The sequence below is a fragment of the Fopius arisanus genome, unplaced genomic scaffold (assembly GCF_000806365.1).
Source record: "Fopius arisanus strain USDA-PBARC FA_bdor unplaced genomic scaffold, ASM80636v1 scaffold00027, whole genome shotgun sequence".
NCBI lineage: Eukaryota > Metazoa > Arthropoda > Insecta > Hymenoptera > Braconidae > Fopius > Fopius arisanus.
The window spans coordinates 603401-615697 of NW_011887766.1; the positions used below are offsets into that span (position 1 = coordinate 603401).

Sequence of the window (12297 nt, forward strand, 5' to 3'; positions counted from 1 at the left end):
ATTTGAAAGTATAAGGTCAAAATTGAAATTCTATGAAAAAATTATAAAATTAGAGGAGACTCCAATTTTTTTTCAAACAAAATCGAAATCAAATGGACATTAAAACGATTCGTAAAGATTTTATTATTAATTTGCAATTATTTCTGGAATAAAAAATGCTGGATTGTTGAGAGAAAAATCGGATAAATTTTTGTTTTGGCGGGACAGGAAATCTCCGTTGGCTCTTCGAAGCGGAGGAAAAATCTTCAATTCAATAGCGTAAAAGCCCCAAGAGACTCCAATTCCAAAGTGAATAATGCAGCTGTAAATGATCGGTAAACCTCACTTTGTCCCACAGTTTGATGCATTGACTTTCGTATTTATGGATAGGAAATACAAAGAACAGTTCTACTGAGAGAGAGAGAGAGAGAAATGAGTGCAACAAAATTGTTGAAAAACTGCACGTAAAATGGAAAGTGACAAAACCTGAAAATTCTTCTGTAACAAATCAGTAAATCCAGTAAATTACCCAGTAAATTTCTGTATCTTGCAATTATTGAAAAATGGGGCAATATTTTTTTTTTTTATTTTTAAACCGAGAGACACGATGAGACGTTGATGAATGATGATTTTTTATTCGATTATAAATTGAATATGAATTCGAAATGATGTAATTGAAAAATCGGATGGCATTGCGACTGGAGCTGCCATAAATTTTTACCGGTGAAGCAATACAACGCGTCAGTGCGTTAACAGAATTAGTTGCGAGAGGAGTTTAACAGCGATTGTCACTGGGGATTGGTTTAAACCAGGTTCAACGTAGAGGATCCTGGACAGCTCAGTGCGTTACCGTCTGTTGCCACGACCAGATCCTTTCAACCGAGTTTTCGCGGCAAAGTATCAAAATTCTTCCACCGAGCAGCAGTATCCCATCGAGTACCACAATGTTTACCAAAGTAAGTAAAAATACCTCGACAATCTTATTCAAATTTTCGATCGTCTCCGCAATTTCCCCAAGCGTTTCAAGAAGTGGATAACTCCTTGAAACCGACAGATTCCATTTTCCCAGGATTTAAATAACAAATAAAAAAAAAATCCCAGGCAGATTGAATACGAGAATGAGACGTTCGAATCTTCGATATAATTTTTGATGACAATAATTCAGTAGTTCATACACTGTTCCACTGATAATCTATGTCACGGAGAATTCGTGCGCAATATTGATGCATGGCCGGAATTTTTTAACCGATTGAAACCGAGTTGAATGTTAAACTGCTACTTATCCTTCTTACGGCTCCCAACGTCTCCAACTTTTTCTCAATTACCGATTCTCCGTACCCCACCCCCTCCGTACCACCCGCTTTACACTCGAGAAATCCCATTGTACGTAATCGTTGATTCGTAATGGGAGTGCTACTAGCTATTTACAATGCATTGTCGGTATCGATTTATTTATCGATTCATGTTTGTTGTTCCATACACTTGAAACTCACTTGACTCCCGGGGATATGCAGTATAACGCCACGTGATTTGACTAACCGATGAGTTTGCTCAATATTTGTTTCATGAAATGCAAACTGATATCATTATTATTATTTAAAGTGATAATGGTTCAGTGGCTGCACTTCTGGTTTGTTCGAGAGATTCAATATTGTCTTTTTACTGGGCACCATAAAAACTACTGGGCTTTCCTACAAACAGACTTTTATTGAACGCTCGTATATTCTCTCCTCTCCGGCAATTAAACACCGGAGTCGAATAATTGAAAAGAAAATCAACGGAATCCGATTCAGCGGGAGCAACTGTGTTTTTTCTTTTTTCCTTACTCTTTTTTTTTCGGAAAAAGTTTTTCTAGTATTTTAAACTTTTTGGAAGTTCATGAAAATTCCGGATTGGCCTGAGTGCTGTATTCAGTTAGTGAAGAAAGTCGTTTAAACTTTGAAAATTTCGCCTTTCCACGATTTACATTAATTAGGGTGTGCATAAGTGATCCTTATCATTTTCTTTGGACTTTTTTTCACTTTACTCAGCGCTTCCAGAACATTCGAAATATTATGGTGCTTCTTTTGCCAGTGTGAAAGGGGAGATGAATTTTTCAGAGAGAAATGTTAGGTTCAAACGAGTTTTTCTGTATTCACCTCATTACCGTTTGCACTTTGTTTTAATTTTCGTGAATACATTTCACACTTGAAGGGAAATTCGACAGAGATATTTTGTATACCGTACAAAAACCAAATTCAATAAGACAGAAATTTCCCAACTTGTATAATTTTTTTATTCCAAAAATGAATATGCGGGTCTAAGATTCTTAACTTTCATGAATGACAATAAAGTTTATTATGAAAACTAGATTATTAAGACCTCCAAGCTGCACCGGATAATATCGGCTGGAATGTACGTAACGTGTAATAGATAAAAAATTCACAGTGAAGAGATGATCCAAAATGAAAAATTCCTGACTGATGTCGACATTCCAGGTACTCATCATCAGCCTGTTCATCTGTGCAGCAGTAATGGGCCAAGATGCTGAACAAAGATCACGTGTATCAGATGACCAATTAAACATCGCTCTCAACGACCTACGTTACTTGAAACGTCAAATGAAGTGCGCACTTGGTGAGGCGCCCTGCGATCCCGTGGGTCGCCGTTTGAAAAGTAAATTTATCATGCTAATATTTTAATTGCTTCCCAACTTTCCTCAGCGCTTTCACTCATGAGAGAGTATAATAAAAGTGAGACAACGGAGAATACGAATGATTCATTTTCTCCTCGGTGAGAGCAGTAGGAGGTGGAGAGCTAACGAGAACCACCGGATGAAGTTACTTTCTGTACATCTACTTATCTCGATACTTATGTAGTTGTCTCTAACGTGAATTAAGATACGCCTCGAGCCACTTTAAACTGACTTCTACCTTCCAAGTAGTCGAGAGATTAATTTCAAGTGAAATACCATGGCTTTAATTTTCCAGGTTTGGCACCCCTCGTCCTACGTGGTTCATGTCCCAAGTGTACTTCTGAGGAGGCCCTACAAATAAAGAAAGTCATGTCTCACATTCAACGTAAATTTCCCAAGGAGTGGGCTAAGCTTATCAAACTGTGAGAGAAAAATAATCATCGCCATTGTCGCCCTCCAATCCTCAACACAGCTAAAAGGATAAATTAAAATATCCCATCATAAAGTTGGGATAAAATTCGAAATCTATTGATAGCACAACGCAATGTTTTTATCTTAGTCTCTTAGTCTTGGTCACCGTTACCGCAGAACGTCGTTGCGTTTATTTTAACGGCAACGTTGCCGAATATATTCTACACCATTCGGACGCGTTTGGTGGGTTTTCGGCAACGTTGCATCAAGGACCCTTTCATTTAACGCGGAAAAATTCCTCCGTACTTTAGGCATAATGGCTTCGCTCTGAGCGGAAATGAATTGTCGCTTATTAAAAAATTATGTTATTTTTTATGCACGGGCTAAGTTGAGCCGTAATAGATTATTTAGTTCGATCACTTAATCAGATAAAAATAAAAATACAAATTAAAAAATCCCCCATTTAGCGACCAACCTAGCACTGATGCCCAGAAATAGGAATTAAGTGGAAATCCCTTGGAATTTCTTCATATTGTGATTAATTTACAACGACGTACTCACTATGAAAGAAATTTTATTGTTTAAAAATGGTAACGAATTTGTCGTTTGATTGCCTTATCAATAGGTTATAATCTCTGTGATTCCAGTGATCAGTTTCGCCTGAGTTCTCCAACGTTTCAAAAATGATAAATAATCGTTTTATGTTAATATACATTTATTGTTCTGTTTGCACACGTATTATGTGACTAATTAAAAATTTTATATTTATTGCACTATTGACTGTATTAAAATATTCAAGAATCTCTGTATGCCGAATTTTTATAATGAATAATAATGTGAACCGATAATCAATTCAATCAGCGTTGAGTACTTTCTCGAAGTTTTGCTCGGAAATCGGTCCAACCATCAATTTCATCGATATTTTTTACTTTCTGGATGCGCGTGAAAGGAGTTTAATGAGCTGACGGATTATGGCTTCAGAAAACTTAAGGAAGTCTTATAATAATAAACCGCAAGGCTTAATAAAGCAGTCTAGCTAATTGAATGTAATAGCTGGAGTTGCTGAAGTCACAGAAAGTCCGTCAAGTAGTATTTCGTACTCATAAATTTTCCACGCAATCAGCCCTCAAAACCACGAATTTTCTCGTAAATTTCTGAGAAAAATTGACAACAGCAATTTCAGGTTTTGAACACTAAAATATGCAAACGGCAATGCCAACCGCCGAAGCAGAAAATTAATTGTGATGCTACGAGAATTTAACCGATGATCTGGTATTTCCACGTACCTTCGCTCGAGTCATCCGGTTGAGGCACGCTAATTATCGAATAAGCGTACAGGCTATACCCCCTGCCATGTAGAAGTGGATATAGAGTTTGAGAAAGTGGGTGGAGTGAGACTAAGAGGAAGAAGCTAGCGAGGGGGTCGTGGTGCACTGAGTTTCTGAAATAATTAAGCTCATCGACGCCCAGGAGTCTCTTGTACCCAGATTTACCATCCACCCCCATTTCCTCTCCCTATTCCTTTACCCCCTCGTCCCCAAAATCCCCCCATTCCTCTTTCGAGACCCCTTTGCTCCCAAGTGGGGGATTATTCTCCAAGTTTGTCTCGCTGCCTCGGTGAATATAAAAAACCTCGAAAAAAAGAGAACAGCTAAGAAAATTCAAAAGCAACTCGTATACTCGTCGAAAAGAGAATAGATAGGGAGGAGGAAAACTTTTGTTGGGAACTTCTCGTGAGTTTAAAGAGTAGAAATGGAGGATGCGAATGGGGATGGGAAGTGATTTCTTCACTCGTACGAGTTTTCACGATTCTGCCGATATACATGATCTCCTCCGATAGAAAAAAAATCAAACTAAATAAACACTTGAACATGTTGAAAAATAAATAAATAAATAAATAAAAAAACGCTGAAAAAGGTGAAAAAGTCGAAACACGCGTTCGACTTGGCGCTGTGCAATATTTTTCAAACAAGTTCCGCCACCGCTTGGAGTGTGTGTTTGCCTTTGTGGAGAAAACGAAAATATAGGAAGACAAGTTGTCGGGTCTGGCACGGACGCTCCAGGATGATACATTGCAATGGAGCCTCTCCCCTTACACACCCCCTATTGCATGTGTGCGCAACAACACCCCACAACAGTGAATCCACGTCTCTTAAGCACGGTAATGCCTCCTCCACCGCGTTAGGTCTTAGTTACTCAAAGCCATTGTAGCCTCCATTATCAAGCCCACAAGCATGCATGTACTATCAGTTGTACCGTTTTAAAGGCGAGCGAGAGAGGATAATAGCGTCTGAGAAAGACACCACCATCTTTAAAAGACAGCCTGTTGCACCGACTAGAACATAACACAGAATTCCACCCCATCCACCGGTACCTGGAGAAGAGGGTGTGGAAGAAAAAATTAAAACACTCGAAATATTTCAAAGCCGAGTGAGAGTGGTTATCTGATAGAGGTGGATCATGCAGTTCTCAATAGCGTGAGCTCGGGGATAAAGGATCTACCAACAAACCCGCACACATCGACATTGCACACCAATGACTTCATATCCATTGATACTGGTATCAAGGGTCCACCAACACTCGTATATCCCCCGGGGTTTTCCACTTGTCTCTCAGCCCCTTGTCTTTTCTCTCCTCTTCTTTTCCACTGGCGCGGCCGAGGGTGCAAAATAAAGTGAGACAAGAGCACTCTGCACTCGTGGTATACATACAACCAATGGATATACACAGGTACCTAGGCGATTCGTCGAGGGCACAAGTTAGTGTCTATATACAAGGCCGAGAGATCGATAGAGGACAGAATCCCGGGACATCCCCAGCGATCCTGTTCTCTTATTCTTGCAAGAAACGCTCCTGCATACCTTTTCCTATATCTCAAACCCTAACCCCATCACTATATAGCGTTTTGCATTAACGCCGTTGTCTTACCATCTACCCACCCCCCATCGTCCCCTTATCGTTGGTCCCCTCATATCCATCTCGGTCTTCGTTTCTCTTTCATCCTTTTTCCTATCTCCGAACACATTTGCTTCCTCTTCTATCCCTGAGGATTCTATCGTTTGGTGAATGCCATTGGCAATATCCACGCTAGCTTTAGCATCTACGGCAACTGGCTCTGCATCATCGTCTCACCCCGCTTTACATACAGACACTCCCCCATCCACAGATTTGACTAACGTATAATTATCGGAAGCATGACACCCGGTACGGAATCTACGCCATCGCTATGGCTCTAGGGGAATGGATAACGCATTGGCGACCGGAGTTTTAGATAATCCTGATTAAAATATCAGGACTCCTTGCTGCTTGGACTACCTTTACCCGCTACTTTCATGTCCAATGGAATTCATTTCGAATTCGTTCGTTTTGTTAATTTTATTTTGTACTGAATTTGAAGTTTTTTTTTCTTCTATACATGAGGATTAGGGGTATTTGTATGTCCGTTGTGGAATTTATTTCTACGGATTTGCTACGATCAATTTGTTGATTTTCGTTTTGGAGGATTTTCTGGTCGTCCGTTGCCTTTGGCGGAGAGGAGCTGGTGGTGAGCTTGGAGTTTCTTTTTTAGAAATATTTTTCGGATATCTCTACTAATAAAATTATCTCTTTTAATTTTCAATGTTTTTGATTGTTCAAGCAATATTTTTTATGAAATTTAATTATGAAATGTTATTTTTGAGCCCGCCAGTCACCGAAAATTATTGAACGGATCCATGAAATTTCCTACAATTATTGATAACCATTGAATATTCTAGCATAACGACTCACAATCATTGATAATCATTGAATATTCTAGCATAACGAGTGCCCGAAGCGCATTAATTTGTCAACTCTATCCGCACGCATGAATATTTTGTCAATGGATCGACTTTTTTCAACTGCACCCATTTGGCTTGCACTGAGGGAAAAAATGGAAAATCTAATTTCAGTCTCATTACGGACGGTAATGCAGGGACTCTGCTGTATTTATCAGTCACACTGACTCGCTAAACACAGTAGCTCTCTACATCCGTTCCCAACGCCGGCAATCTCCACGCAGAAGGTGTAACTAAGCGGACACCCATCCAATTACTAGCCCAACTAAACGTTGCTTTGGACGACCACCGAAGTTACACACCATCCGCGTGACTGCTGCCGCCGCTTCCTCCCCAGAAATCTTCGAGTGGAAAATTAGCTCAGGTCTGGATCAAGTTCGGAGCAAGTCAGACTTGATGTTGGGTCAGGTACCTTGTGTTCCTCCAATTAGATCAGAACTTGATCAAGCATGTAACATTCGTCACGCCGGATCAGGGTTTGATCAAACAAAACGGATTAGTTCTTGATAACCGATATTAAAGATATTTATCAATGATAATAAATTTAAAATAAAAAATTGATCATTTTTTCACATTATATTACCTCTAACAGTGGATACCTACTATAATTAATGCTGAAGAAACCTAATTATTTGTGTTGCCACTGGGAATCGAACTGGAGATCTTACGAGTACTAATCCTATGCTCTAACGGTTAGGCCCTAACCACTAGACTATCTTTAAGCTTTATTATTATTGAGTGAACTGTTTTGGTTATACGATGTATATTGGAAATATTGGTTCACTTTAAGAAGCGAAAATTTATTTAATTAAAATTTCACCCATTATACTTTTGATAATAATAATAATAACAATAATAAGCTAATAATTAAATTATTTAGTTCAAGCTTCAAGTCAAGTTGATCTGATTAGAATCTGATTCGAATAGTTGCAGGCGGGTGGATCACAGTTCAAGTTCAGGTCCACCTGATCCGAACTTGGTCAGAGTAATTACAGGCGGACAGCTCAATTTCAGATCAGGTTTACCTGATGAGAACCTGATCCGAATGGTTACAGGCGAAGTCAGTTTATGTTCCAGCCCACCTCATCCAAACTTGATCAGAATTATCACAGATGAGCAAACTACAGGTTCAGATCAAGCACACCATATCAGAACCTGATCAGAGCAGTACGGATCAGGCTGGATAGATCGAAGACTGATCAGCTTGTCATCAAGTTCTGCCTGATCAATTGACACTGACAACCGCCATATCAAGTTTTGATCAAACCTCGGGCTCGTCTGAAATAATTTTCACTCTGGTAATTTTTCAATTATATCTATCAATTATCTCATTCCTATCAGGATTTCAATAATGATGACTCTCACCACAAAATACTCATGTAAAATTTATATTCTGTTAAAACCAGAATTTTCCATTAACGTATCACTTACGTCAAATCTCCAATAACAAAATCCGCGAGTTGTTATTCATGAACACTCGGGAGGCGGCCTAATGGAAACACAGTTCAGAAATTTCAATCACTCCAACCGAACAACCATATGCACCGAATTAATACCCCAGCATTAATTTAGTGGCACTTACCCTAAATATCGATAATACCCCAGTCAATTCACACAGCAAATTCTCCCGAAGTCCTCTTCTCCACTGAAATCTCATAAAAAAATTCTTTGCTTACCCGAGTATTTTTACTGCGTTACCCTTTTATTTCGACTTCCCCCCCGGATTTAATGTTTTGTGAAGAATGTAATATCGAATTGACCCAAATGGTCGGTCATTTTGCACCACCCACGGTAAAATCCCTGTCGAGTCATTCTTGCTTCGAAAATTTTCGACACATCCCCATCCCACACACATCCATGATTTATAATGCCTTCGCAGCACAACTTGTACGACCCCTTTCCCACCCCCTCTCGCATATGTATACACACGATTTACCAAAGCTAAACCACGAGAAATTTCCACTCGAATTAGATCGACGTATGAGGCTGTGCCATTATCGTAACCGCGCTACTGCAATAATATCCACGCTACACGCACACACTCCCCTAATTTCCCCTATCCGCCCTCTTATCCCCGACACCACCACCATCATGGCTGGTAAAGTATAATTCCAATGAAAATTCCCGGCAGTGATAGGAGTGAAGAGGTTGAATATAACGATGAGTCCAGAACTAGTCAAGGGTGGAGAAGGGTGAAGGGGTGGGTGAGGGGTTGAATGAGCAAAACCCCGTTGAAGGTTATATATACATGGTATGGCCTCCACTGCCCACCATTTTTCACGTCCATCCTACCCGCTTGCTCACTTCCACTCGTTGTAGTCTTTTTATTCTTCTGCATAGTTCCAACCCACCCCCTACCCCTATTTGGCCCGCGACAGTGTCGACGTGTATACGATAAAAAAGCCTCTACGGAGGATTCTAACGCTGTACCACTGTAACCACCCCCTTTGACCTTCTCCTCTTCATCGCTGCACCCTTTCTCCATTGCTTCCACTGAGGACAGGGGGTAGGTGGGTGATTCGTGGTTGGAATTTCGTATTCGTCCCTTGAGAACCGAAGATTTATCAAACGCTACTTCTTCCTCATGTTTCTTTGTTTTCTCACGCTGAACATATATAAAATTTGCAAATTTTTCGGAGCAATGCGGAGGTGATATATCGGTTCGTGCACACTCTGGGGATGTTGGCGTTTATTTTTACCATTTTTCTTGTTGGGTCGTCGGATCCTTGGGCTGATGAAGCCGATAATTAGGGAACTGAGTGGAAAAGCTGAAGTGCTTTTTCCGTGATTAAATGGGAATCACGTATCATCTGTTGGGAATTGTACTGTAATGTTTTTGATTTTGGTGAAAGCCTTGTAAATAGAATGTGGGTGGATTGGTTGGGAAAAGGCACTCCGGGGGCAAGTTGGTCACGTAATTATTGTAATGATGCGCAATGCTAAGTGCTGGCAACTTTTATTATCCTGTTTTGTCAGGTTCGATGTGCGAGCGGTGATGCGTGCATTTCCGCTCGTCAAGTGATTACCTCTGACGCTCGTGTGCTCATTTCGATATTGAAGTGACGTGACAGTTGATTTCTCTCTTTGAATATTTTTTTGCACACAAGTACAACAAATCGGTGAATTGAAAATTTTTCATTTTTGGTATAAAATTACGGTAATTTTCGTGGGTTCAGTCAACATGGAAAGTATGTCACTTGAATAAACAATTTGTTAACGTCACGATTTTTTTTTTGTATCAAGAAATGAAGGGGAGAATAAGGAGCGGAAACTTTCTCATTATTTCTCATCTCGAGGATTTGGATTTTTCTTATTGCATGGAGGAAATTCATCAAATTTCTTCTTTATTTTTCTTCTTTAACAGAGCATCGTGCCATCGACAAATGGCACATTTACATGCATATCGATGCCTGCAGCGACTAGATGACACCTGCAGTGAACGCCAGGTCAAGTATTTCAACTTTTTCATATCTATCTCGTCGTGTATTCCAGTATTTACTTTTTACTTAGCCAACTTTTTTCATACTTGATTTTCAACGTACACATCGCTTGTACGGAACTCGGTAATAGTTGAAGTTGTCCTGGAATTTCTCGCTGTGTAGTTTCTGTGCAACATTTAATTGAAAACTTTGAGGTATTACTGTCCTCAACCGTCGGAAAAAATGTGCATCAATAAACAAGGGTAGGATTTGAGATCACAGGTCGTATGCGCAGAGAGTTTTTCTCGGCGTTAAAGCAATCCATGTATGGAAGGAATTAATGAGTCGAGTTAATGATGTGATGAAATAATTAATGTGTTTAATCGCATTATTGGAGTATCACTGAACCATGTTACCTCATGTGACAGTGCGCCAGAGAAATTGAGATAAATACATCCTGGTATTTGAAGTGATTGAAAATGAATCGTTGTTTAGCTTAAAATATTCATGTTTTGATTAAAAATTCAAATGGAGAAATTTTCATCTTTCTTCTTCTTGAAAAATGTTCAATTCCCGCTGGTCGTCGTCCCTCAAATGAAATTCAAAGTCGTTCCTCAGAAAATTACCCCTCAACTTTCCACGAAATTCCATTTTTTCCAACGGTGAATTCATTTATTATTTACTTAAACTTTTCATTTATGTCTTGAGGTAACATTGGCTCCCTGAGGAGAACCCAAGAATAGGACAATAAAATATAAAAATATTAATATTCAAACACAAGAGCAATAAATTGAATTTTGCAATGAACAATGAATAAAACTGTAGTTTTTTCTTAAATTTTCAGTGAAACTCGGAAACTCATCGGCAATGATTTCGTCATAATAGGGAAGTGAATCCTCAGTCTCAGACACCGGCATTGTAACATATATCATACTCCCATGTCCCAATGAAGTCAACAGAAATAAAAAATGAGGCAAACTTTTTCCATCGGAAGATCCATCCCCGTATTATTCACCGTGAGCATCAAACAATCATCAATTCATGACCTATCGACAGAAAGCGGCCATTACTATCCGGGAATTACCATATTTCCTCCAAAAACTTTTCTTCGTCCCCTCACTATCGCGAATGGCGATTCTCCACTGCTCTGATAAAACAGAATCCCGCGGGTAAAATAATAAATCGCCCCTCAAGATTTCATATAGCTAAAACCGGATACACAACACGTTGACTTATAGACCAGAGTGACTGATTGTTTCACCAGTCAACCGATGAACAATATTTCATCTCCTCGTTTTCATTTTCGTAAAAAAATAATTGATTGTTAATCTCGATCATGAGATTTTGCTGAAGTAACTTGAGGAATATTTGCCCTATTCTGTTCCATCACGAACTCAATGCTTGAATAACAAACCTTGGACCTCGGGGATATACATATTTCTCAAACAGGCGGAAAAAGGTAGATGGAAAATTGGTGGAATGTTGTGTGTATACTGTCCGAGTAACACGTGTGGGGCCATGAGATAAGCTCGGAAAAAAACGCCCAGTCACGTATTTTATGAAAAATACATATATGTCAGATATTCGGTAAAAGGTGTATATAATATTTCGATGGCATTCCTAGTGCACTGCCGATAAAGCCATAGCACGTCTCCAGGATCGATTACACTATAGGAATGGACTCTGTCCGAAATGTTCCATAAAAAGGGACAGATAAAAAATAACAAGTAACAAGTTGTACAGATTTATTGTTTTCATTTTTTTGTCTTACGATTTGTTCCCCATTTTTAACTATGACCTCATAAATTGAAAAAAAACAAACCGATCTTTCATCGGTATTCTAAATAGGTTTTAATACTCTTTTTATATATGAAAATTCTCCAATGGCTCTGCTATTTTTCGTTTTCTCGATATTATAATTGCAATTGATTGGTCGATCTCAGGGAGAGGGAGATTTAAATTACATGTATATTTTTTTACGTGCATTTGTAATTCGTTA

General features: G+C 39.2%; 1 protein-coding gene across 2 annotated transcripts; it reads left to right on the forward strand.

Moving 5' to 3' along the window:
- The first annotated feature begins 719 nt into the window (after positions 1-719).
- Positions 720-3867, forward strand: LOC105265075 (putative odorant-binding protein A10). 2 transcript variants are annotated; one of them, XM_011302370.1, is made up of 3 exons: positions 720-935; positions 2457-2634; positions 2949-3867. In XM_011302370.1, exons 1-3 carry the CDS (start codon positions 924-926, stop codon positions 3077-3079), a joined length of 321 nt encoding a protein of 106 aa, XP_011300672.1. In that variant the 5' UTR covers positions 720-923; the 3' UTR covers positions 3080-3867. The 2 variants fall into 2 exon arrangements, with proteins under 2 accessions (XP_011300672.1, XP_011300671.1); XM_011302369.1 differs by lacking the exon at positions 720-935 and having other exon boundaries at positions 2442-2634.
- Positions 3868-12297: the final 8430 nt, after the last annotated feature.

Excerpts from the sequence above, each read along its gene's own strand:
- LOC105265075 (XM_011302369.1), top strand. The coding sequence starts at position 2,442 with ATGTCGACATTCCAGGTACTCATCATCAGCCTGTTCATCTGTGCAGCA. Across the intron at positions 2,635-2,948 it reads CGTGGGTCGCCGTTTGAAAA|GTTTGGCACCCCTCGTCCTA; the intron begins GTAAATTTATCA and ends TTAATTTTCCAG.